Source organism: Pleurodeles waltl, chromosome 8 (assembly GCF_031143425.1).
Source record: "Pleurodeles waltl isolate 20211129_DDA chromosome 8, aPleWal1.hap1.20221129, whole genome shotgun sequence".
In the NCBI taxonomy this organism is placed as follows: Eukaryota; Metazoa; Chordata; class Amphibia; order Caudata; family Salamandridae; genus Pleurodeles; species Pleurodeles waltl.
The window spans coordinates 830,812,796-830,838,942 of record NC_090447.1 but is presented as its reverse complement, the minus strand read 5'-3'; the positions used below and the strand labels follow the sequence as shown (position 1 = coordinate 830,838,942).

The 26,147-nt window shown below is 46.2% G+C and overlaps 1 protein-coding gene across 1 annotated transcript in view; it reads left to right on the top strand.

The window, feature by feature from the left end:
- Positions 1 to 26,147, top strand: part of COL4A1 (collagen type IV alpha 1 chain) — a 521,418-nt gene that overhangs the window by 189,324 nt on the left and 305,947 nt on the right. The window contains exons 3-4 of the mRNA XM_069205109.1: positions 19,544 to 19,633; positions 19,730 to 19,774. Of these exons, the coding sequence (XP_069061210.1) occupies positions 19,544 to 19,633; positions 19,730 to 19,774 (135 nt within the window). The remainder of the gene's footprint in view (positions 1 to 19,543; positions 19,634 to 19,729; positions 19,775 to 26,147) is intronic.

Here is a 26,147-nt window from a genome sequence, read left to right as displayed (position 1 = left end):
AAGGAGGCCTAATGGCTCTTTACCTTTGCCCTTTGTTTAGGGCCCAGCTGGAATTTAAAATACCAAAGCCCCCTCGCTCAGTACGAAAGCAGACAACGTGCACGCGCTGCTGAATGTGTCCCGGTGTCTGAAAATTACCCTGCATATTCAGCATATTTTAGTGGGTCCCAAATTCTTGGCGAGGTAGACGGTGTCTAACCTGTGAAAATAATCCCATGTGTACCTTGTGCCCTGCATTAGGGGTACATTTTTAATGTGGAAGCAAACTCACACAACTAAAACAGCTAAAGTGACAAACCTTGATTTCAATATAAATTAGTAGAATAACCCTTGTGCTAAACTGTAGCACATGTAGCAATCAATACAGTGGTCACAGCTCTAAAATGTAGTACTGTGACCACTCCGAAAACCAAAGGCATTCTGGGTGTAATTAAGGATGTATGGTATAGAGTGATATGTCAAAAAAGAATAGTTTCTCTCCGACACTAAAGCAGCAGAATGGGAATTAAACAACATACCATACAAGCACCCGGACCTCAAGAGATCCAGCGGTAAGGCTTGGCCACATTCCAGGATCAGGAACACAGCGCCACAAACCTGAAAATCCATCTAAGCCAATGCAGTAAGGCCTGTCAATCTCTTAAGAGATCCATCGGCACCCAACATGGATCAGGCAAACAGTTGTGGAAAGCGGACATGAACGCCTCTGTACATCAAGTAACAAATGTTAACAATCCATAGAAAGAAGACAAAAACTAGAGATATGCTCAGGTTATACCTGTGCTTATCTGTTGGATATCCAACTAAGCAAAACGGAACTGTATTCAGTGTCGAGCGTACCACTGACTTTTACTAACAAGCTTTGGCAAAGTAAATAGGTCTCGCCTTTGTGACCTATTGTGACCTATTGGCTTTGCCAATTGCTTTTAGTCATGCTGCACTGCATCCCCGATGCAGGAGTGCGTGGCTAAAGTTAACAAGATTAAAGGATGTACTGCTAAAAAAGTGCATAAATGGTAAAAATTAATGAAAACACAAACAAGCATTTACAAACCCCACAAAATTAGGAACCCACTAGACAGGATCTTCGAGATTACATCCCATGGTCCCTGCTGCTCCAGTACATCTCCTTGGTAAAACAAGTGACCATTTCATCAGCACAAAGTAGGCTTTCAGGTTCTGCACACAGTGGCCTGGTGGCACAACAGAAGATAAATCAATTCCCATGTCACAAGCCAGGCACAGCTGGGCATCGAGATGCAGGCCGAATAAGGGAGAAAACCATCAAACTGTTTCCATTCAGCGAAAGTGTCGTCACAAACACAGCGTGGACATGCAAGGGGACACCTGACCACAGCACAGCCTTTCATCGCTGAAGAGACCCTTAACGGATCCCAAGGACGGACCGGTTTGAAACACTGATCACAACAAATCGTGGGACATCAAAGCCCATGGCTACTGCAACTGGAAGCCATCCAGACCTTTTCCCACAAGACCAACATATTTAAGCAATGAAAAAACAATGGTGACTGGAGGGGAAGGGCGGAGGCGGGGTGATGCTGGGAGCAGTCGCTGCTGGCAGTGTAACGGGGCGGGCGGTGCCTGGGCGAGGGGAAGACAGGTGGAGGGGGAGTACAGGGGGATGGAGGATTAATAAAATATATATTAAAAAAATAACATTTACCTCCTCCGTCGCGCCGCGCTGCTCCTCTCCTTCTTCATCATCGCAGGCACAGGCTGCCCTGCGCCAATCCTGATGCTGCTCAGAGCAGAGTCAGGATTGGCTGGGAGCGCCCAGCCAGCGTGCTCCCAGGCAGACTGGGAGCCTGTGCAGGCTCTCGCCAGCCTAGCAACACAGCTGCACATAAGCACGGAAAATAAACAGTGACTACATGTGTGCCAAGGACTAGCAGCCCTGCACACATGCTCCGATCAGCACGTCAGCAATACACATACAGGACATTAAAAGGCAGAACACCACCACTCACTAGAATGAAACAGACTACAATGGGGATTTAAAGCAGTGACAAGTGTAGTGTGGGGGCTTCCCAAGAATGGAGCCAGAGCCAGGAAGTCGGTGTGACATTTTACTTTATTAACGCTCTGCAGCTCTGCTGAAACTAAACTCTACCCACCGTTCCTTCCTGTATTTAACCCTTTTGCTCTAGGTCACCCTGACCAATGCCACTGAAGAGGGCATCAAGCTCTTTGGTGAGGTCCTTCAAACAGCTGGCATGGACGCTGAATACAAAGTGTACTAGGCCTAGGTTCTGGGTGGTCTGGCAACTGAGCAAGAAACCCGACCCTTCTTGCAATGCATAGATTTTAGTTGCAAACTTTGTGCCTTCGTGCGCGACGTCTGCCGTGAAGATGCCCCCTATCTTTAACGGCTGGGTGTTCCCAAAAGCATACACCAACACCCTGGTAGGTTTGAACAGTGGCGGTTTTAATAGTCTATGGCACATTTTGGCAGCCGTGAGGTTAATTGAGGCTCCTGTATCGATTAGAACTGGGATGGATGACCCTGCATGTGGGTAATCGTCAGTTGTTGCCCGCTTTTTTATTTACTGCCCTTACCACATGAACTACTTGCTGGTCATCGTCCATGTCGCTGTCTGATGAGGTGGTGGGGAGGGCAGCTATGGCTTTGACTGCCTTCTTAGGAGTGGGCGTCACTTTGTGTGATGAACGGCACACTTTTGTGAAGTTAGTTAGCTTGCCACATGCGCTGCAGGTTTCTCCTCGGGCTGGGCAGCCGCCTGGGTGGGGCAGGGTGGCACCACACCATCTGCAAAGTATATATTTTGGTTTTGCCCCAATGCGATGAGCCTTGCCCTTGGGACTCTCTGTGACCACCGCGTTGATGGTTTCAGATTTTACCTAGACAGTCGTTGTTTGCTTCATGTGGGTTGCCATTGCTTTTGACAGTTCCTGAGAGCACCCTAGGGTGAGGATGTCCCTCATTCTCATGTTAGGTTCCTGCAGAATGCGCTTGTGGAGCTTCAAGGGGGCACACCCTTGGATAAACTGGGCTCTGATTTCGTCTTCCTCGTCTGGTAACATGCATGTAGTGGCTAGCTCTCTGAGGCGTGCATAAAAGATGTCCACCGACTCGTCGGACTTCTGGTGCGCTTGGTGCAGTAGGTAGCGCTCTTAGTCAGGGTTCGTATATGGTCCAAAATGCACAGAAATTGTGTCTTTCAGCCTGGCATAGGTGTGGGGGGCGTTTTGACCAATGATTTGGATACTTTGTTTATGTCTGCCCCTCTCATATGTAGGAGTAATGGTTGCTTTTGTTCATCTTTTATTTCGAGAGCTTCAAAGTAGGTATCGAGGCGTTCGATCCAGGCTTTCCATTCAGAAGCTTGTGTGGGAGGGGCCCCAGTGATTGTGAAAGGTTCAAGAGCTGGAATGCCAGACATGTTGGAGAGATCAGCGGGCTGTCTTTGGCTGCCCTGTGATGTCTGGTGTTGGGTGTCTTGAGGGAAGTCTCTTTGACTGGGTGAGGTTGCCAGTGTAGTGGCCTGTCCTTTCCCTCACAACTGGTGGTGTCTTATTGCCTGCCTTATGTGAGCCCTGGCGTTGATTACAGCTTGGGGCCAGTGGACGCTGGATTGTAGGTCAGGGGTTCTTCTGTGGATGTCTCCCCCTCTCTCACACCTGTAATTGGGGTCCAAGCAGTCCGCGCGATGAATATGGGGCAGGCACCATACCTTCTGGGCACCCTGGGTGCCAGAGTAAGTGTTGGGCGGCATCAGTAAATATCCCAGCAGCTGAGGCTTGGCCTTTGAGAGGCCGGCGGGCGGGGCGATGTGGTGCCAGGAGAGCAGCCGCGCTGACAAACGGCACTCATGAGCATCCTGGGGCAGCGGCAGTGTGTCTGGAGGTCAGCCACACTGGCAAATCGGCGCTCGAGTGTGTGCAGGCGGACGCGGATGGTGGGCGGGGTCGGGTGTTGCTTCTGCCTCCGGCGGTTCTTCGGCTGGAGGCTTGATTCTGGTGCCATGCAGCAGTGCCACTGAAGACTTCTGCACACACAGGTGCAGGATGGAGGTTTGGAGCAGCCCGCCCTCATCACCAATGTAGTGTGTCCTCCCAAGAATGGCGCTAGAGCCAGGAGGTCGTGTGATGTTTTACTTTATTAACGCTCTGGAACTCTGCTAAAACTAAACTCTTTCCGCTGTTCCTTTTTGTATTTAACCCCTTCACTCTGCGTTACCCTGACACAACCACGAGGAGCAGTGTATTCACTTTGGCCCCGGGCAGGTGTGATTTGTGGATGGAACAAGGATAGACAGGAGGGAGGAGGTGGGGGGAACGGAAAGCAGCAATGAATGGAAAAGCAGTGACCGGAAGGAGGAGGGGGTGATCTGCCTATGTGGGCAAGCACCGGGAGGTGCGAGGGAGCAAGCAGTGATGGAAGGGAGGAGGTAGGGGAAATAGGGAGAGTGCAACGAAGGGAAAAGCAGTGACAGGGTTGGCGGAGAAGGTGATCTGTGGACGAGGCAAGCACCAGGAGGTGTGAGGGAGCAAGCAGCGACAGGAGGGAGGAGGTGGAGGAAACACAGAAAGTGCAACAAAGGGAAAAGCAGTGACTGGGAGGGGGTGATTTGTACACAGTACAAGCACTGGAGGTGCGAGGTAGGAAGCAGCGATGGGAGGGAGGAGGTGGTGAAACAGGGAAAGTGGAACAAAGGAAATAGCAGTGATTGGGAGGGGTGATTTGTGGACGGGGCATGAGGACAGGTAGGAGGAAACAGAGCTTGTAAAAGCATGAGCACTGTTTAGAGTGCTGAAAAAGAAAGAAAAAAGTATGTCCTAAACTGGTCATAAAAACAGGAGCAGCGAATGTTTACAAATACTTGGTACATGCTCTGGGGGGAAGGTTAAACACAAGAAGAGGCATGAGCATCCATGCCAGGGACAAATGGTGACAAAGAATATGAGACAGACAAAGGCAGCGGGAAAAGAGGGTTCAAGGTTGTCAGTGTGCATACGCTTATGGCTCTGTGTGCTATTCAGGATTGTCCAAAGCCTTCTGCTTGCACACAACAGCCAGCCTCTGACCACCACTAGTGACTGACTGCTGACCACCTATCAATCCACAATAGAAGTAGCAGCACTAACATGCAACGGTGCCAATGTTCTGGTGCCAACTGCCCTGACCCCCTGTGAGGTGGGCTGCAGACAGTGGTGTGTGCAGTGTGCCTCTGTCTGCAGTCACAACACATTGTGCATACCCTTCCTCATAATCCACCATCTGTGTGTGTGTGGGGGGAGGCATGCACACACCACACACTGGAGGCCGGCCCATGAATGGATTCTTCAGAGCCCAGGTCAGGTGAGAAAGTAACTGCATTTCCAATGAAGGGTGTTAAGTTAGTTCTTTCCTGGGCTGCACTGACACCTAATGACAATAGCCACTTACGTTAGACTGCATGGGAAACCAGGCGTGCATGAAGTACTTGTTGGAACTGTATGAAAGCTAGAAGCCCTTCTGCATGAGGACAGTGGACCATCTATGTGACTAAACACTGAGGATGACACTGCCTCTCTGTGCAAGGTCCATGGGGTATGCAGCAACTTCCTTGGACAGGGTGGTGGTGTTGTCCTTAACCATGTTAGCCAGGTTCTGTAACATTTTGCTCTAATCGCAATACATGGGTGTATTGAGGAGGTGTAAAGAGGAGGAGGAGAGGGAGGGAGATGGTTCTGGTAATAAAGATGTGAAGGGTGCCTGACACGAATGAGTGATGGTGCTTGCCTAACCTTTAAAAAGTGGGAATTTTTCCACCTCTAGATATTTAAAATGCATCTAGCAGTTGAAGCACTGGAAGCTCTATATCATAGCAGCCAAGGTTTCAGATTGCATAAGTGTGACATTTGCATAGTTTCAGTGTACATATGTGACATTCAACAACCAAATGTGTGACAATTAGAGTGACACTTTCTCACAAGCAAAATCAAGCAATGAAGTCCATGGAAACTGATAAATATTAGTAATGGCACCCTTTTAAGCAACAAGAAACTCTATTATCTTGAAACTGCTGCAAAATAGTTGAAATGGAAGGGCACTGACTTAGTGCCCTTGTAATTTCATCGTACTGTGAAACAGTAGTGTAACCATGATATTAAAAAATTAAAGCAGTACTTTATCAACGCTCTCTGCAGATATGCAAAGACACACTCAGTTAAATATAAAAAAATACTTACTGTATTTAAGATATTGTCACTTCCATTATAAAATAATCAATATACTAATTAAGTCCATATACAGTATACCTACAGTTAAGACCGAGTACAACACCTTCTCAAATAGACAAAACTATCAATATCAAACACCACAATAAGAGACATTGCTGACACTTTCAGAACTGGCATTAGCACAGGTAATGCCCTGTGCAACAATCTTTTTTGGTTCCCCTGTGACCTCCTTTTTCACATATTCCCTTACTACAAGTCTCCTACAGTACCCCTCATTTCTACATAGTCACTCTCTCACAAACATTTCATGTGTTTTATGGTGCTGCTCGTATCGGTGCCGGGTGTCAGAGCACTTTACATAACACACACATTATACAGTCACTAAGGGGCAGATTTAAGAGCCCCTAACGCCTCCTTACGCCACATTAGTGTCATTTTTTTAATGCTATTGTGGTGCAACAATGCCAAAATCGCTGTGCCAAATTTATAGAGGTGCAGGAATCACATAACATCCCTACTGGTATGCAGTATATTTTGAAAACGTTTGGACTGTAGAAGCATAAATTCAGGATTTAAAAGGTACCACAGTGGTTGGGATTGGTTTACTAATAAGATTGCATTTCTAGCCAAACTATCCCTTTTTAGCAAAATTAGGATAACGAAAGACTGTTGGGGGGGCATAACTTTATAATCTATACCCATGGTTCCCAATTTTTTGACTCCCGAGGACCCTGACTGAATAATTACTGGAAGCTGGGGACCCCCAAGCAATTTGTACGATTTAAATTTCAAACATTAAAACAGTATTTCACACAAAATACACAAACAAGTACACATCAAACAAATACTTGAATTACTAAAGGTATAATTATTTTCTATTGAAAAAATTTAAACCTTTTAATGGGAAGGTTGGCGCTGCATCTCGGTGACTAACTTTTCAATGTTTAGTTTTATTTAGGAAAGTTGAATCCTCAGGACATATTCTTCATTTCCCAAGTGATTTCAATTTTTCTTTTTTAGGTACATAAGATATGAGAAAGCTTTTCACATAAATATGTGGTGAGGAAGGACGTAAAACCATAAGGGCATCCCTTCTCACCATAGCCTCTCTGTCTCATATAAATTAATTTTTTTATATCACCTTTCCTACAAGCGTAGAGTGTCGGAGCACTTTACAGGGGACTATAAGGTGTAGGATTCACATGTTGTGAGAAGCTGGTTTGTAGTGGGTACCAGAGGTACTTACACCTTATACCAGGTCCAGTGATCCACCTTAGTGAAATGTAGGCAGTGTCTAGCAGCTATGGCTGTTTAGGGGTAGCTGTAGCAGAGCAGTCAAGGCTGAACTAGGAGACATGCAAAGCTCTTGCAATACCACTATAGTCACACAGTACTTATACACAATAAAAGACAATACTCAATGTTACCTAAGATAAAGGTACCTTATTTTAGTGACACGAGGCCAAAAAATAGGCAATAATGCTTCTGGAGATAAGTATTATACACAATATATACACTAGTAACCAAAATCAGGTAAGTACACAGTCAGAAAATAGTGCAAACAGTGAAAAACACCACAGTTGCAATGGGCTTAGGGCAACACAAACTGTTGGAAAATGGGTTATTGGTAAGGGCAGGTAGGTACCTACACCTAGCAACAAGCCACTAACCTCCAATTAGGTACAGTTAGGTCTCAGTAAATTAATCCCAGCTCAACCCTTGGTAGCTTGGCGACGAGCGTCAAGGCTTAACTTAGGAGACAAAGTGTAAAGCATTCAAATATCACAAAACAGTAATTAAATAAAACACAGGAAACAGTTTAAAAATCCAAAACCAATTTATAAAAATAGTTTATATTTTTATCTTTAAAATGACACAAAAACGAATAAAATTGGTTCAGGGGAACCGGAGATATGAATTTTTAAAGTATTATTATTTTTCTAGCGCTTAGAAACAAAAAGCGCCAATCGGGTCATCTAATTGCACCAGGACCGGGGCAAAGTCAAAGTTTCAGGCCGACCGCGATGGAGCCCTGCTCGGCTACAAGTCGCGGGAGGCCTCGGTTAAAAAGTTACCTTCTGACTTAGTCTTTATTTTGAAGTTTTTCTTCACCGGGACGAACCTGCCAGTTGAATCCGACCTCCTGGAGCCCTTGTCCGGATACGCGATGTGGGTTTCCTCGGTGGAGACTTTTACCTTCGGACTTAGTCGTTTTTTCGAGATGAAAATCCTTCGACCGGGGTAAACCTGGATCTTGATCCGACGTCCATGGAGCCCTTCTCGGATACGATGGCTGGGAGGTCCCGGTCAACTTTTTACCTTCGGACTTAGTCTCTTTTTTGGATGTTTTTCTTTACCGGGACGAACCACGAAGTCAGGCCGGGTGGCGGTTGAGGCAAGCCGGCTAGAATTTCTGCGGCGGGTCGGTCCCTCTCTGGAGCTTTTTTCCAAAAATTCTCAAATCTTTTCCAAACTTCTGGGACTTCACCCAGATGTTCTTTTAAGGTTCTTTTGGGGTCCACAGCTCACCCCAAGGGTCCAGAAGTTCTGTGATGGTCCTTGGGGGGTGCGGACTTCAACTCCCAGAATGCACCTGGCGCAAACTCCTTTTTGGCCACTGGACAGTGGTCAGCTGGTCGCTTTCTTCAGGAGTTGGTGCAGGGGACTCTGGTTAGCAATTTTTCACCTGTAGCAAACAGGGAGCCCCTCCTTGAACCAGTTGAAGCCAGGCAAAGTCCTTCTTGTGGTGAAGCCCAAATGTGCAGCTGGTGCAGTCCTTCTGAGTGCAGGTTCCAGGTGCAGGCCAGGGGTCCAGGAGGGCAGTCCTTCTTCTCCTTAAGTTCTTTCTTCTTGAAATTTGGTGGGGATCTGAGGTGTGGGTGCAGGTCTGCCAGTTTTATCCTTACTCCTGGGTGAAAAGCAGGGGGGTCCTGGTTCTCCAATCAGGGACAGGGTCGTCCCCCTGTGATGACCACTTCCTGGGAAGTGTGGCAAAAATCCATCCCAGAAGGCAACAGTCTCTAAAAATCCAACATGGATGAATCTGATTTTTGGAGGTTACATCTGGCTGAGCCCACCCACTGGTGTGGCTAAAAATCATAAACACACCCCTCTCCTGCCCTCTCCTAATCTAATCAAGGGGGCTCCTAATTCTCTGGGGTTGCAGGATGTGGGGGTGTTGCTGGGTGCTCCAAATGTCCTTCTCTGCCTTTGAAGACCAGTTTGGCCGCCCTCCCCCTTCCTGCCTCACCATCTGCTGAGGGGAGATTCTCTCCCCCAAGCACATTCCTTTGTGTGAAGCCAGGCCACTTCACACCTCATCAAGGCAGCCTGGCAGAAGCTGCTGGAGGCTGGCCAATCAGAGCACAGCAGCAAAAACAATGCAGAGCTGAAATTGGCAACTTTTTAGGTAAAGTCTAAACTTTTTACCTGAACAAGTTATATTAAATCCCACAACTGGAAGTTGTGGGATTTATTACAACAATTAATTTGATAGCAAATTCTTGGTATGTAACATTTAAGGGGACTTTAAAATTTAAAATAAAGTCTGCCCATTCTAGCCTATGAAGGCCATTTACTTCAATGAGGGAAAAACAAATTTGGCTGTTTTTACCTCACCAGGGCTTATAAATCTATTTTTATAAAGTCCCTGCTTATAGTTACATGGCACCCAGCCCTAGGGGCATATAGGGCACACCTTAGGGGTGACTTATATGTAAAAATAAGGTAGTTTAAGACTTTGGAAGTACTTTTAATTCCAAAGTCGAATTTGCATATAACTTTAATTTAAAAGCAGCCAGCAAGGCAGGCCTGCTTTTAAAATGACACTGGGCACCTCAGCAGTGCACCTAGGTGTGCACCACCTATGCTGTGGTCCCTAAACCTACATGCCCTACCATATACTAGGGACTTATAGGTAGGTTAACTTAGCCAATTATAATTAGCCTAATTTGCATATTGATTTTACACAGAGCACAGGCCCTGGGACTGGTTAGCAGTACCCAGGGCACCTTCAGAGTCAGGAAAACACCAGCATAAAGTGGAAAATGGGGGCAAAAAGTTAGGGGGCCTCTGCAATCAGCCCTGTTTTCCCACACAACCCCCCCCCAGCCCACACGCCCAGGAGACTCAGCCCAACCCTGGGAGAGTCTTCCTGGCTTGTTAGGCGAGGAAGACAGTGAAGAAAACTGGCTGTCCCTTTGCAGGGCCTACTCTGCCTTACATCCTCCTGTCAGGGTCACTCCCTCTGGGTAGTGAAGCCATCCCAACAGTAAAAGGACCCAACTCAAACTGAAACTTCCCTCTAGGGGGGTCTTCCTCCTCTCTCTCTGCCAACTTGGTTAGTGAGGTGCCCACCTCCCCTACTCCAAACTTTGCTAGGGCAACACCTAGCTTACCCAAAGAGGTCACCCAACACTTGAGCAACCCCACCATGACCAATAGGGTCAGGGGGCCTACTTTGCTATTGGCCCTGGGGTCTGCCTCCCAGGCCAAGTACAGTGCTGCCAGGAAGGCTAGCACCCAGCAGAGGCTACTGACAGCTGTCAGTACCCAGAACCACACACTATGCTCTCCACTGACAGGTGGCTGAGCTGTTTTAAGGGCAACTTTGGGGTCCTGGCACCCCTCTTGCTGTCTAGAGTGGGGGGCTACCACCTCATGTGGCAGACACCCTCCTTCCACTCTCCCTTCTGTCAGTGCAGGGGCAACACCCTGCATCTGGACAGCTGCCTGACTACTCAGGACTTCCTTGGGGTCAGGGGAGGCCTCACCAGTGCCAACTCTGGGCTCCCCCCCAACTGGGGCAGAAGGCCTTTGGCTCCCTGGAACTCTCTTTAAGAGTGGCCTACCCTTCCTTTTCTTCTTTCCTTTTCTTGGGGACCCCTGTCTCCTAACTGTAGGGACTGACTCCCCAGGACTTTGGGTTCGGGGGGCGCCCTGGGCGACCACCCCATCTGGGACCAGACTCACCTCTGGGAGGTCATTGCCCAGGATACAATCTAGGGGGAGGTCAGCACTGACTACCACCCTAAACCAGTCAAGGATACCATCCCTCTCTAGGGACACTATGGCTACAGGTTTGGAGGTGACCTCCCCTGTGGCTATCCTGACTTTCTTTGTCTCTCCTGGGACATACATGCCTGGGGTCACTAACCGGTCACTCACTATAGTGTGACTGGCACAGGTGTCTCTCAGGCCAGTGGTAGGGATCCCATTCACCTGAATGGGGTGGAAGTGCCTACTTCCACCCTCAGGGATCACCAGTTTACCATCTGGTCCTGTCTCCCAGCTCAATGCTAAGAGGACTTCATCATCTGAGGTATCCTCCTCCATGGCTACACTGGACAGCCCAATGCTAACCACCTTCTTTGGACAGGCTGCATCTCCTCTGAAGTGACCTGTCTGCTGACAGTCAAAGCAAGCCCTACTGTCCAAGAGTTTTTTTTAACCCTGGGTCTAATTGTCTCTGCTGGTCAGAGTGGGAGTGGGATTTACTCTCCTCCTTCTTAGGGTTCTGGGGTACAGAGGGAGTCTCTGTGGTGGGCTTACCACCTCCCTCCTTAGGTTTTTGGGGACCTGTCCCCCCCTTCTTGGAGTCTCCCCCCTGGGACTTGACAACCACCCTGGTTCTCAACCACTCATCAGCTGCCTCCCCTAGCTCTCTAGGGTTGGTCTGCTTAGAGTCCACTAGATGCTGGCGTAACCTTTCTTGGGTACAATTGGTCAAGATGTGCTCTCTCATGATCAGATTGTATAACCCCTCATAAGTATCTACTTTGTTACCAATAATCCAGCCCTCTAGTGCCTTTAGTGAAATGTCCACAAAGTCAACCCAAGACTGGGTACTGACCTTCTGGGTGTCCCTGAACTTCATTCTATATTGCTCTGGGGTCAGACCAAACTTCTTGGCTAAGCACCTCTTCATACTAGGGTATGAATCTGCCTCCTCCCCCCTTAAGGTCAGAAGCCTATCCCTCCCTGAGTTGGGGACCAACTCCCACAAAAGGGAACCCCAGTATTGAGGCCTAACCCTTCTCATTTGGAGTGCCCTCTCAAAGGCCCCCAGCCACTTATCTATGTCATCCCCCTCTACATAAGCAGGAACTACCCCCTTGGGTAATCTGGGGCAAACTCCCCCACCCATGGACACCTCAGCCTCTTTATCGCTGCCTCCATTTCTTTTCTCTTTGTATGCCCACTTTTTCTTTTCTAGGGCCAGCTTCTCTGCTTCCAAAGCTATGTATGCTAGCTGGGCCTCCAGCTCTCTTTCTCTGATGGATGGGTTCTCTCCTCCTGAAAGGACCCCCTTCCCACCAATAGCTTTGGATCTGCCCCTAGTGACTGTATTTACTGAGGACCGTTCTTCCTCATCCTCACTTGGGCTCAGATGCCTTCCCTCCCCTGAGTGGTTAGAGCTTGCATCCTCCCTTCCTTCTCCCTCCTCTGGAGCTTCTTCTGACTCTACCTCTTGGGCCTCAGCCCATGCTGTCAGGGATGTGATCAGGATTTGCTTCCTGAGATCAGTGGTTGCAGGCAACCCTCTTTCAATACACAACCCCCTAAGCTGGACTACTGTCAGTGTGGGTAGGCTAGCCAGATCAAGCTCCATGGTTCCCTAGTTTTGTGTCAACAAAAACTTTTTGCAAAAATTGGAAACAAGAATTTAGAAAAATTACAAAAATTCAATAATAGAAATTAATCCAAATTAAAAATTAAAAACAATTTTTGCACTAGGACAATTTAAAGGATTTTTAATTTGTTTTACCTAAAACTGTAACGTGATATTGAACACAAGTACAGGATCCCGTCGCTGCTTCCAATTATGTTGGAAAATGGGTTATTGGTAAGGGCAGGTAGGTACCTACACCTAGCAACAAGCCACTAACCTCCAATTAGGTACAGTTAGGTCTCAGTAAATTAATCCCAGCTCAACCCTTGGTAGCTTGGCAACGAGCGTCAAGGCTTAACTTAGGAGACAAAGTGTAAAGCATTCAAATATCACAAAACAGTAATTAAATAAAACACAGGAAACAGTTTAAAAATCCAAAACCAATTTATAAAAATAGTTTATATTTTTATCTTTAAAATGACACAAAAACGAATAAAATTGGTTCAGGGGAACCGGAGATCTGAATTTTTAAAGTATTATTATTTTTCTAGCGCTTAGAAACAAAAAGCGCCAATCGGGTCATCTGGTTGCACCAGGACCGGGGCAAAGTCAAAGTTTCAGGCTGACCGCGATGGAGCCCTGCTCGGCTACAAGTCGCGGGAGTCCTCGGTTAAAAAGTTACCTTCTGACTTAGTCTTTATTTTGAAGTTTTTCTTCACCGGGACGAACCTGCCAGTTGAATCCGACCTCCTGGAGCCCTTGTCCGGATACGCGATGTGGGTTTCCTCGGTGGAGACTTTTACCTTCGGACGTAGTCGTTTTTTCGAGATGAAAATCCTTCGACCGGGGTAAACTTGGATCTTGATCCGACGTCCATGGAGCCCTTCTCGGATACGATGGCTGGGAGGTCCCGGTCAACTTTTTACCTTCGGACTTAGTCTCTTTTTTGGATGTTTTTCTTTACCGGGACGAACCACGAAGTCAGGCCGGGTCGCGGTTGAGGCAAGCCGGCTAGAATTTCTGCGGCGGGTCGGTCCCTCTCTGGAGCTTTTTTCCAAAAATTCTCATATCTTTTCCAAACTTCTGGGGCTTCACCCAGATGTTCTTTTAAGGTTCTTTTGGGGTCCACAGCTCACCCCAAGGGTCCAGAAGTTCTGTGATGGTCCTTGGGGGGTGCGGACCTCAACTCCCAGAATGCACCTGGCGCAAACTCCTTTTTGGCCACTGGACAGTGGTCAGCTGGTCGCTTTCTTCAGGAGTTGGTGCAGGGGACTCTGGTTAGCAATTTTTCACCTGTAGCAAACAGGGAGTCCCTCCTTGAACCAGTTGAAGCCAGGCAAAGTCCTTCTTGTGGTGAAGCCCAAATGTGCAGCTGGTGCAGTCCTTCTGAGTGCAGGTTCCAGGTGCAGGCCAGGGGTCCAGCAGGGCAGTCCTTCTTCTCCTTAAGTTCTTTCTTGAAATTTGGTGGGGATCTGAGGTGTGGGTGCAGGTCTGCCAGTTTTATCCTTGCTCCTGGGTGAAAAGCAGGGGGGTCCTGGTTCTCCAATCAGGGACAGGGTCGTCCCCCTGTGATGACCACTTCCTGGGAAGTGTGGCAAAAATCCATCCCAGAAGGCAACAGTCTCTAAAAATCCAACATGGATGAATCTGATTTTTGGAGGTTACATCTGGCTGAGCCCACCCACTGGTGTGGCTAAAAATCATAAACACACCCCTCTCCTGCCCTCTCCTAATCTAATCAAGGGGGCACCTAATTGTCTGGGGTTGCAGAATGTGGGGGTGTTGCTGGGTGCTCCAAATGTCCTTCTCTGCCTTTGAAGACCAGTTTGGCCGCTCTCCCCCTTCCTGCCTCACCATCTGCTGAGGGGAGATTCTCTCCCCCAAGCACATTCCTTTGTGTGAAGCCAGGCCACTTCACAGCTCATCAAGGCAGCCTGGCAGAAGCTGCTGCAGGCTGGCCAATCAGAGCACAGCAGCAAAAACAATGCAGAGCTGAAATTGGCAACTTTTTAGGTAAAGTCTAAACTTTTTACCTGAACAAGATATATTAAATCCAACAACTGGAAGTTGTGGGATTTATTACAACAATTAATTTGATAGCAAATTCTTGGTATGTAACATTTAAGGGGACTTTAAAATTTAAAATAAAGTCTGCCCATTCTAGCCTATGAAGGCCATTTACTTCAATGAGGGAAAAACGAATTTGGCTGTTTTGACCTCACCAGGGCTTATAAATCTATTTTTATAAAGTCCCTGCTTATAGTTACATGGCACCCAGCCCTAGGGGCATATAGGGCACACCTTAGGGGTGACTTATATGTAAAAATAAGGTAGTTTAAGACTTTGGAAGTACTTTTAATTCCAAAGTCGAATTTGCATATAACTTTAATTTAAAAGCAGCCAGCAAGGCAGGCCTGCTTTTAAAATGACACTGGGCACCTCAGCAGTGCACCTAGGTGTGCACCACCTATGCTGTGGTCCCTAAACCTACATGCCCTACCATATACTAGGGACTTATAGGTAGGTTAACTTAGCCAATTATAATTAGCCTAATTTGCATATTGATTTTACACAGAGCACAGGCCCTGGGACTGGTTAGCAGTACCCAGGGCACCTTCAGAGTCAGGAAAACACCAGCATAAAGTGGAAAATGGGGGCAAAAAGTTAGGGGGCCTCTGCAATCAGCCCTGTTTTCCCACACAAACCATATACTAAAATAGTGGGTTGGGGATGTCGGTTTCCCCACTAGGCAAGTGTAGTGTGTAGAATATTGGGATTGGGAGGTTCAATATCTCAATCTTAAACACCTCACATGGCCATATTCGGAGGTTACCATTGTGAAGCTACATATGTGTATTGAGACATATGTAGTGCACGCTTATAATGGTGTCCCCGCACTCACGAAGTCCGGGAAATTGGTCCTGGACAACTTGGGGGCACCTTTGCTAGTACAAGGGTGTCCTCACACACAGTAACTTTGCACGTAGCCTTCAGTAACTGAAGGCTAGACATATAGGTGACTTATAAGTTACCTGGTGCAGTGAAAATGGCTGTGAAATAGTGTGTGCACTATTTCACTCAGGCTGCAGTGGCAAGTCCTGAAGGAGTGTTTGTATTAGCTCTTTATGGGTGGCAAAAGAAATGCTGCAGCCCATAAGGATCTCCTGGAACCCCGATGCCCTGGGTACCTAGGTACCATATTCTAGGGACTTATAAGGGGGGTCCAGTGTGCCAATCAGGATTGGATTACGGAGTCACAAGACTATAGTGACACAGAGAGAGCATAAGCACTGGAGTTCTGGTTAGCAGAACTCCTGTGACACAATCAAGCATACTGACAAAACAGTAAAACATACTGACATGTAGGCCTCAAACTATGAGCACTGGGGTCCTGACTAGCAGGATCCCAGTGAGAGAGTAAAAATACACTGAGAAACAGGTCAAAAATGGGGTTAACCATGGTAGAAGCAAGCCACCTTCCTACCCATGCCATCCACACTGGTAGGCAGTTTCTAAAAGTGCTTGGTCTGGAGAAGCACAAACTCAAGATTCATAACACAACACAGTGGTTAGCATTGACTTTAATAATAACAATGTATTTCTATGCAAGCAAACCTTTACAGCATAAGGAAAGTGAAAGACTGGTTAAAAACAACTTTCTAATTTGTGCCTTGCAGTTTGCATGCAGCTCTTTAATGGCAGTTCATACCTCACTGTGCTAGATTACGATTGTAACTTATGAAGTGTGCAGTAACAAAAGAATCTCTGTGACAAATACAGTAACCCACTGTGCTGTGCAAATAAAATACTCTGCCACCTTTGAGCAAACCTGCCACTAGAAAAAACTCCCATCTCTCTCCAGCATGTACATTAATCACTAGTTATTTAGTCACTTTTATTTTTAGATGAACTTTGCAGTGCTTTTAAAAGTGCTGCACAAAGGAAGTAATAAATATAACACAAGTATTTGTAATGCAGTGGGTCTTGCATTTGCTTGAGTTAGAGCTATTAGCGTTGTCAACTCCTGTCACATAAATTGAAAATGAAAAGTGAAACAGTTTCACATAAGCGAGCCAATTCACAGCGCTACGACCACCATTAGCACCAGTGTGAAGAGACACACAAAAGGAAAGAGAAGTTCGCTCTAGTCAAACTTATTGGCAAAAGTACAATTAGCCAAGTTACAGGGGTGATAGCCAAGGTGGTAACAAAACCTCCCCAAGGAGGGACAAACGTAAAACATTTACTAATGCCATCAAAGGATTTTTGAAGGGCAAGCCCATGAATGAGTGGTAGTAATGGGTGTGAGGTGGGTGTGGTTAAAAGCCCAGATACATACCAACACGTCGGAAAAGCAGCGCTTGCGTCCTGCCATACTTTACCTAAACACACACGTGTTTGTCAGAAGCCCCAGCTGGAGAAGTGCCTTCCTCCTGGCCCAGGCCTGCGGACCCCCTGGGAATGTGTTATTGACCCCTAGTGTCCGCGGACCACAGGTTGGGAACCACTGATCTATACTATGAACTTTACATGCAGCTAATGTCCTTGATGACATTTTGAGGTCACTGTGTAGATTAGGATTCTAATGTATGAAATGCAAATAACAAAAGGATCTCTGTGACAAAGGCAGTAACCTACGTAACTATCCACATAAAATAGCATCCTGTGATATGGAGAATATGCGTTCTTTGAAGCAGGCACATTAACCCACTGTGCTGCAGGTGAGTCAAAATTCACACTAGGCGAAACTAATATCTCTATCCCTTAGGATCATTAGTCACCATGTTATCTTAAAGATTAACTGACAGTGCTATGTAAATTATGCCTGGTGCCTCGGGTTGGTAGCTGTAGCTGCAGTCTGTAGTCTGTGGAGTCACTCACTTACAGCTGCTCTGACAGTGCTTATTTAAGTCAAGGTGAGAGGGCACTGTCCTCAGAGCTGTGCCCTGCATCGCTGCCTAGGCTTGACCTAAAAGATTAAAAATATTAGCGTGAAGGAGCACCAGCTTTAATTTTAAAGCGTCATTCATATTTAAGGATAAACATGTCGAATTCATTCTAATTTTGTGCAGTAACTTCAAACTTTCACATCATTTTGAAAAGTTGATTCTTGTTCTATTAAGATTTACATGCTCATTTTAGGCCTTGCTGCTGACACGTTTAGCAAACGATGGGGTAGATTAATCCAGATTTGCACAATGTTACATGAAAACCAGTTGCATTGTGTAGTGTAAAATGACAAATTTAGAGCCGTGTCATGCAGCTATGATCACATTACTAGCATGAATGCAAAAAATGCGATACTACAGACAGTCTTGAATTGAACTACGGCATAAAAGTTATTGAGTGGTATTTTACATGACTTGTGGATTCAAAACATAACCACTTGCTAAATTATTTTCATGCAGCCGACTGCCTAACGGAGTATCACCGAACACTGAATTTTCATGTTAGTTAAAAGTAGGAAACACAGCGTGTGGGCTGTTTTTGTGGCTGTTTGTGAGCATGTTGTATGCTCTGGGGACAGTTTTTTACTGTTGATTTCCCTGATATTATCCCATGCATTGTGCGCAGCAATCACAAATGCATGCAGTCTGCCATACCTTGCAGAACATGTATACAGTGCAGATGTACCTCTTCAAATCTGTCGTGATTTACAAATAAAGGCCATTTGTTTTTAGCTATCTGATTCACTAGTGGGGGGCCTCCTTTATATTGGTACTTGGGCCCATTTTTCCCCCATTTCGATCCTGCAGAAAGGTGGGCCTAAACGAACTATTTACCTTGGTGTTTATCTGAACTTTTTTAAATTATAGAAACATCCTTCATACAGTTTCCTCCTAGTCTAATAAGACCCCCTCGTCCAAAATGCCACAGTAGTGCTCTTACATTCTGTAACCTCTTGAAGGGGTTGGATACAATTACAGGCACTTAAAAATGGCTGTAACTGCTGTATGCCATGTGAGTTTGTAGCTTCCTCTACACCAGCTATTACCTTTTTAATGGTTCTGGGTATAATAGAGCCCTTAAAATGAAGGAGTCCATTCTCAGTACTTGGAGGACTTCCCGGGTGATGATATTTCTGCATTTGCAATAGCAACAGTTCAAAGCGCCCCATTTTGAGTCTTACAGAGCGGAATCCCAGGGATGTTCCACTAGGCCTGATTACAAGCTTTACCAGGTGCGGAAACACACCTGGTAACACCGAATGTGCCAGAACTTGTGCTGAAACCAGGGAACACATGCAGAATTGGAGCCACTAAATGTGGGTCCCACTTTTGTTCTCTGGTTCCAGGGCCATAAACTCATGATGTCTGGTAATTGGTGGGGGTATACCGAATGAGATTGTTAACTCCGCTCCCACCACGCCCACCCTCTAATTGCTGGACATCATGAAATGAGGCCCATACTGTGGAGTATTTCCAAGGTGTGTGAGATGCCAACGAGGAATGCCACTTCTTGAACCTTGCTTCCTACTGTTGATGATTGTATCACAGTGTGCACGGCAGACAATCACACCTTGTCCATCGAGGTGAAAGTGCAGGTTTCATACATGAAATAATCCATAATACAGGTAAACCAGGGTTGGGTGTTTTGGCCAATTTGTTGCTCCTCTCATTTGGTATGCCAGTATTAGATCCGTGTAAATTATTGTTGAGTAGTGTTCCTGTATTGTTTCTGATCTGACCTCATGAAGCTCATATTCTACTGTTCTTCTGTTCTTCACAGGGTGAACGGGGATTGCCAGGCCTGCCTGGCATTATTGGCTTTCCTGGAATGCAAGGACCTGAGGGGCCACAGGGACCACTAGGATTGAAGGTAGGGCCACAGAACATCACACTACAGATGCAGTGTCAATGGTTGTTGTTGGCTTCAAAGTGCGTGCTAATCAAACATGCTATATGTATTTTCTAGGGTGATACTGGGGAGCCAGGCCTGCCTGGAACAAAAGGGACAAGGGTAAGTGCACAGTTACAGGAATAAAACAATTTTGGTCCCAAAGGAAAGAATGGCAATATCAAAAGTTGTTTTCTACAGCCTTGCATCCTTTAGAGTGCAAGCTATCTCAAAACTCTAAAATGTTCATAAAACTCTGGATGAAATTTTTGATCTTGACTCAAAACATCTGATTTTCGCCTCCCCCTTTTTTAATTTGAACAATCCACTCCGAACCTTCCATCTTCTGTATCCCTCCTCAATCTGAGTACAGTCTACTGTAGGTCAGGTGCCTGTTTGTCTTAATCTGTAAATTGCACACACACCATCTCAGAGCTCAAAACCTCGCCTTCTTTGAAAGTCATAGCCTGACAACTAGCAATATGTAAGGTCTAGCTCATCTACTAATCCCACCAGCCGTCTGCATGAAGTTGCATGCCCCCCTCTAATGGCCATACCGAATTCATTCTAATTTAATCAACCACAAAGAGGCTAGAGTAATTGCTAGGAATCCAATTGGGAGCATGTGACTAATCACAGTTACCAGCAATAACCACTGAATTAACCACTAAATTTGGGTTTCAGAGCAGCGTGCTGCCCAGTGTAAAATGCTACAGTGCCTCGTCAGGGGTAGTAAGCGCTACATAAATGTAATTACAATTACAATATTGTGAATTTTTGACCAAATAGATTATTGTTGCTTTTTAAATTTGTAGCATATATCCGAGAATTAAATATAAAGGAGGAATGTATATATTATAGAAAATCAAATCTGAAAGTTATAGGCAATGCAGCTGCATCCACAAATGAGTGGAAATTTGTGTTGATGCCATTGATATAGACGCTGAGTCACCAAAATACAAGGAGTAGTGGAACTGACATCATACAGCTTTGCTTACCTCTGACATTACAGAAAGTGCTATCAAATGACCCTTGAACCCAACGAAACCATCAATGGTGTTGTTATGTGACCTTTGACCCCAGCAACTACATAGCAAAGGGCATCACTAAAGTAAAAAAAAAACAAAAAAAACTAAGGAAGTACATTTTAGTTGCAAGTTAAGACATATATTATTTAGGGTGTTGCACATTACTACGGGGATTTGCCAATAGTGCCCCCGACCGTTATATGGATAGAGCCATCACATGCCCAATTCCAAGTTCAAATGCTCAGGCACAGCCACCACATATCCACCGACTGCCATGATATCCTCAGGCACAGCTAGCAAGTGTCCAGCGGAGCATCACATGTCATGGAATAGCCACACATTCTCAAAGCACAACCACCATCTGCTCTGGTATAATCAGCTTGTGCACAGGTACGGCTCTGGTGCTCAGATGTAGCCTTTCCTGCATATTGGAGACTCACAATGTGCATACATATACCTAAATGCTCAGTGAAGCTTCCCTGTGCAGTGGCATTTGCCCATAGCGGTGTCATGAGCAATAGTATTCTCTGAAATTCTCTGCCTCACATGAACATTGCAGCTTCATGATGTGCAGAGACTCATATACCATCTGCAACACAAAATGCACTAGTATAGACTCAAATACCCTTTTCAGCATCCACATACATGTAGTAGCTTCAAGTGCGAACAAAGCTTCTCCATGCACAAGTGCATCCGGAAATGATCAGTTAATGTCACCATGTCTAAGTTCACCCTCAAACGTCCAGGGAAGCCTCTTGATGCAGACCCATGCCCTCAGATGCCCAGTTCAGCCTCTTGATGCAGAACTAGGCCCTCAAATACCCAAAGCAGACTCTTGATGCAGACCTATGGCCTCACATGCCCAGTGCAACCTCTGGTGCAGGCCTATGCCCTATGATGCACAGTGAAGTCTCATAATGCAGACCTATAGCTTCAAATGCCGAATGCACCCTCTTCATGCATACCTATGTCCTCACATGCCTAATGCAGCCTATTGACGCAGACCTATGGCCTCCCATGTCCAATGCAGCCTCATGATGCAGACCTATGACCCCAAATGCCCAGTGCAGCCTATTGACGCAGACCTATGGCCTCAAATGCCCAGTGTAGCCTCATGATGTGAACCTTTGGCCTCAAATGCCGAGTTCAGCCTATTGACGCAGACCTATGACCTTAAATGCCCAGTGCAGCCTATTGACGCAGACCTATGGCCTCAAATGCCCAGTGTAGCCTCATGATGTGAACCTTTGGCCTCAAATGCCGAGTTCAGCCTATTGACGCAGACCTATGACCTTAAATGCCCAGTGCAGCCTATTGTCGCAGACCTATGGCCTCAAATGCCCAATGCAGCCTCATGATGTGGACCTATGGCCTCAAATGCACAGTGCAGCCTATTGACGCAGACCTATGGCCTCAAATGCCAGGTTCAGCCTATTGACGCAGACCTATGACCTCAAATGCCCAGTGTAGCCTATTGATGCAGACCTATGACCTCAAATGCCCAGTGTAGCCTATTGACGCAGACCTATGACCTCAAATGCCCAGTGTAGCCTATTGATGCAGACCTATGACCTCAAATGCCCAGTGCAGCCTCATGATGTGGACCTATGGCCTCAAATGCACAGTGCAGCCTATTGACGCAGACCTATGGCCTCAAATGCCCAGTGTAGCCTCATGATGTGAACCTTTGGCCTCAAATGCCGAGTTCAGCCTATTGTCGCAGACCTATGGCCTCAAATGCCCAATGCAGCCTATTGTCGCAGACCTATGGCCTCAAATGCCCAATGCAGCCTATTGACGCAGACCTATGGCCTCAAATGCACAGTGCAGCCTATTGACACAGGCCTATGGCCTCACATGCCCAGTGCAGCCTATTGATGCAGACATAAAGCCTCAAAACACAGTACGGCCTCTTGATGCAGATCTACAGCCTCAGTTGCCCAGTGCAGCCTCTTGATGCAGGTAGATGGCCTCAAATGCGTAATACAGTCTTTGGATGCAGAGGCACAGCTTCAAATTCCTAGTGCAGCGTCCCCAAATGCAGGTTTAGCCTCAAATGTAACATGCAGCCTTCCCATCTTTAGGCATATACCATCACAGCCTCAAAAGCACAAAGCTAATTGCTCACATGTCCATTGCAGTCTCAGAACTTGAAAATGTAGACTCAAATGTCTATTACTGCGCCCCAATGCACACATATTTGCCCATGACTATCTGGTAAAGCCTCAAAAGGTCATTTATTTATAATGTAACACACATCGCACTTTAACACCAAGGCATCCTCTCAAGTCTAAAATCTAACTTGATTACTAAGAATAAAGACATGCTCTAAGGGGCATATTTATACTCCGTTTGCGCCGAATTTGCGTCGTTTTTTTCGACGCAAATTCGACCCAAAACTAACTCCATATTTATACTTTGGCGTTAGATGCGTCTAGCGCCAAAGTTCATGGAGTTAGCGTCATTTTTTTGCGTGAACACCTTCCTTGCGTTAATGATATGCAAGGTAGGCGTTCCCGTCTTAAAAAATGACTCCGATGCATATGCGTCGTATTTATACTCCCGGGCAAAAATGACGCCCGGGAGTGGGCGGGTCTAAAAAACCCGCATTAGCGCCGGATTTTAGCGCCTGGGTCAGGGCAGGCGTTAAGGGACCTGTGGGCTCAGAATGAGCCCAGAGGTGCCCTCCCCTGCCCCCAGGGACACCCCCTGCCACCCTTGCCCACCCCAGGAGGACACCCAAGGATGGAGGGACCCACCCCAGGGACATTAAGGTAAGTTCAGGTAAGTATTCTTTTTAAAAAAAAATTGTGGCATAGGGGGGCCTGATTTGTGCCCCCCTACATGCCACTATGCCCAATGACCATGCCCAGGGGACAGAAGTCCCCTGGGCATGGCCATTGGGCAAGGGGGCATGACTCCTGTCTTTGCTAAGACAGGAGTCATTTCAATGGGGGTTGGGCTTCGTAAAAAAATGGCGCAAATCGGGTTGAGGCGATTTTTTTGCCTCAGCCTGACTTGCACCATTTGTGGACGCCCATATGCCATTTTCCCCCTACGCCGGCGCTGCCTGGTGTACGTCGTTTTTTTTAACGCACACCAGACAGCGCCGGCGGCTAACGCCGGCTAACGTCATTGAATAAATACGGCGCCCGCATGGCGCTTCAGAATGCCGTTAGCCGGCGCTAATTTTTTGGGTGCAAAACTGCGTTAGCGCAGTTTTGCGTCAAAAAGTATAAATATGGCCCTAAGTATTTTTCCAGCGGGATGTAAAATTAATTTTTATCCATGCTGTAGTCAGTGCTTAATTTGTGCCGTTGTGTGATCGGCACCGGCACTTATTTCTTAACACTAGCACATATTTTTGACAATCTACCACGTGGTGGCACTGTCTGTCTATTTTTAAACATAGTAGCTGATCAAAGTGTTTAATAATTCAGCACTTATTAAAAATTCGTTCTTACAGCTTTGGACAATGCCGAACAGTCCAAACTATCACATTTGTAGAAGTGTGCTGCCTAATAGGAAGAGCTGGCACTGGCGTTTGGCGACGCTGGTAGGGGGACTGCGTGGTGCAAGCTTCAGGGGCCTACTGAAAACCATATTTGGGCCCTGTCACTACTTTTCTTTCCTTTTCTTTTTTTTTGTTCTTTTTTTTTTTTTTTACATTTTAAGCGCTGACTTTAGCACTGTTACTTTACACTTATTCATTTAAATTAATGTGGCAAGTATCCTTTAAAGTACAGTTTTTTTGTTAGTGTTCTTAATTGCAGTCCACCAACCAATAAGAAAGCCAGCACCTGGGGTGTCCCACAAGGTTTGGTGTTGTCAACAATGTGTACTTCGGACTATGATTTAACATTATAGTCATTTACAACACTCGCTTCCACATGTAAGCTGACACTACCCAGGTACCCTTCGGGCTACAAAAGCAGTATCGACTCCAATATCAACTCAAAAATTGCATAGAACATGTCCAAGAATGGATGCATCAGAAGCCTCTACCTCAATGGGTCCAAAACTGAGGTATTACAGTGTCATCCACTGCCCCTTCAGCTCCATACTTCGAGGGAGTACAACTTAAGACTTCTTGTGGCAATCATCTGTAAATTACACTCCAAATCGATGCTGTTATCAAAAATACCTTCCACTTCATGAGGCTTTTGTGGGACAGGTCCGTTTTGTGCTTGAAAGCCTTGCAGTTTTAATCCCCCATCTTGAATGCTGCAAAGCCATTTACCCATCGCCACTACCTTAGACGAAGAAGCAAGTTCCAAAGAGATCAGCGCCATGTGGCATGCATAATCGTAAGCCATTTGGCAGTTTTCCCCTTCAACGAAGTTGCAACATTGTCTTCAGATCCAGGAAAGAATCAGTTCTAGACATCCTGTGTCGTGTACCGCACGCTTCTCCAGTAGATTCTCAGATACAGCTGCCAGTTATTCTCACCTTACCCACCTAACAAATTCCTAAGGTCTGCCCCCATAACCTACAAGCTGTCCCCCTTGCAAAATACGAAATATTTGGTGCAAGATTGCTTTACCTGCAAAGCTATCCTCTGGAATTTACTCCCACGTGTTCTAAGATCGACTTTCGACAGTTCCTATGTGGCCTGAAAACCAGGACAGGTGCAACATTAAGACCACCAAGAGAAGCCGATGCAAGGTGTTTTTAAATCTAGGCCCTGGAGTTTTGCAGAAACATAGGGGGCATATTTAAGAGCCCTTAATGCTGCCATAGCGTAATTTTTTTAAAGCTAAGGTGGCGCTAAAGTGCAATTTTTTCCCACGCTATATTTACAAAGTGGTACAATGCGTGCATTGCGCCACTTTGTAAACCCTTGCGCCACATTTTGCCTGCTCCAGGCATAATGTATGCAAGGGGGGGCGTTCCCCCATTAGGGGGGGCTGAAAAAATGGAACAAGGAAATCAAAAAGATTTCCTTGCCACTGCTCCTGCAGAGTACATCAATATCGTAAAATAAATTACGCTATTACCCCTACCCTGCGCTATGGTATGCCATATTTTAAATACAGTGCACACATGGTGGCGGTAGGGGTGCCAAGAGGTGCAGGGAAAGTGACGCTGCACTGGGTGCCGCTCCACTTTCCTTAAATCTGCCCCTTAGGGCCTGATGTTTCAAAGGATTTTACCCAGTCTGTATGTTTGGGGAAGTTATTTCCCCCGCACACCTTTTGCAGTGGAAGCATGGCAAAATGTGTGCTGGAAAAACATGCAGGAATCGCACTGATTAGGTGTACGAACCGCGATTCCTCAAATAACTCTCAACTGAAAAACAAGGAATGACTTTATATTTTGTACTCTGGGTATACCATGTGCCGTGATATTGGTAGTCCAGTTTGTGTCCCTGCATTTCTCGTAAAAAGGCCCTTCGTGGTAAATCTGTAGGAGTTAATCACGTGGAAATATAAGTCACATTTCTTCATTTCACAGGGAAAATATTTTTA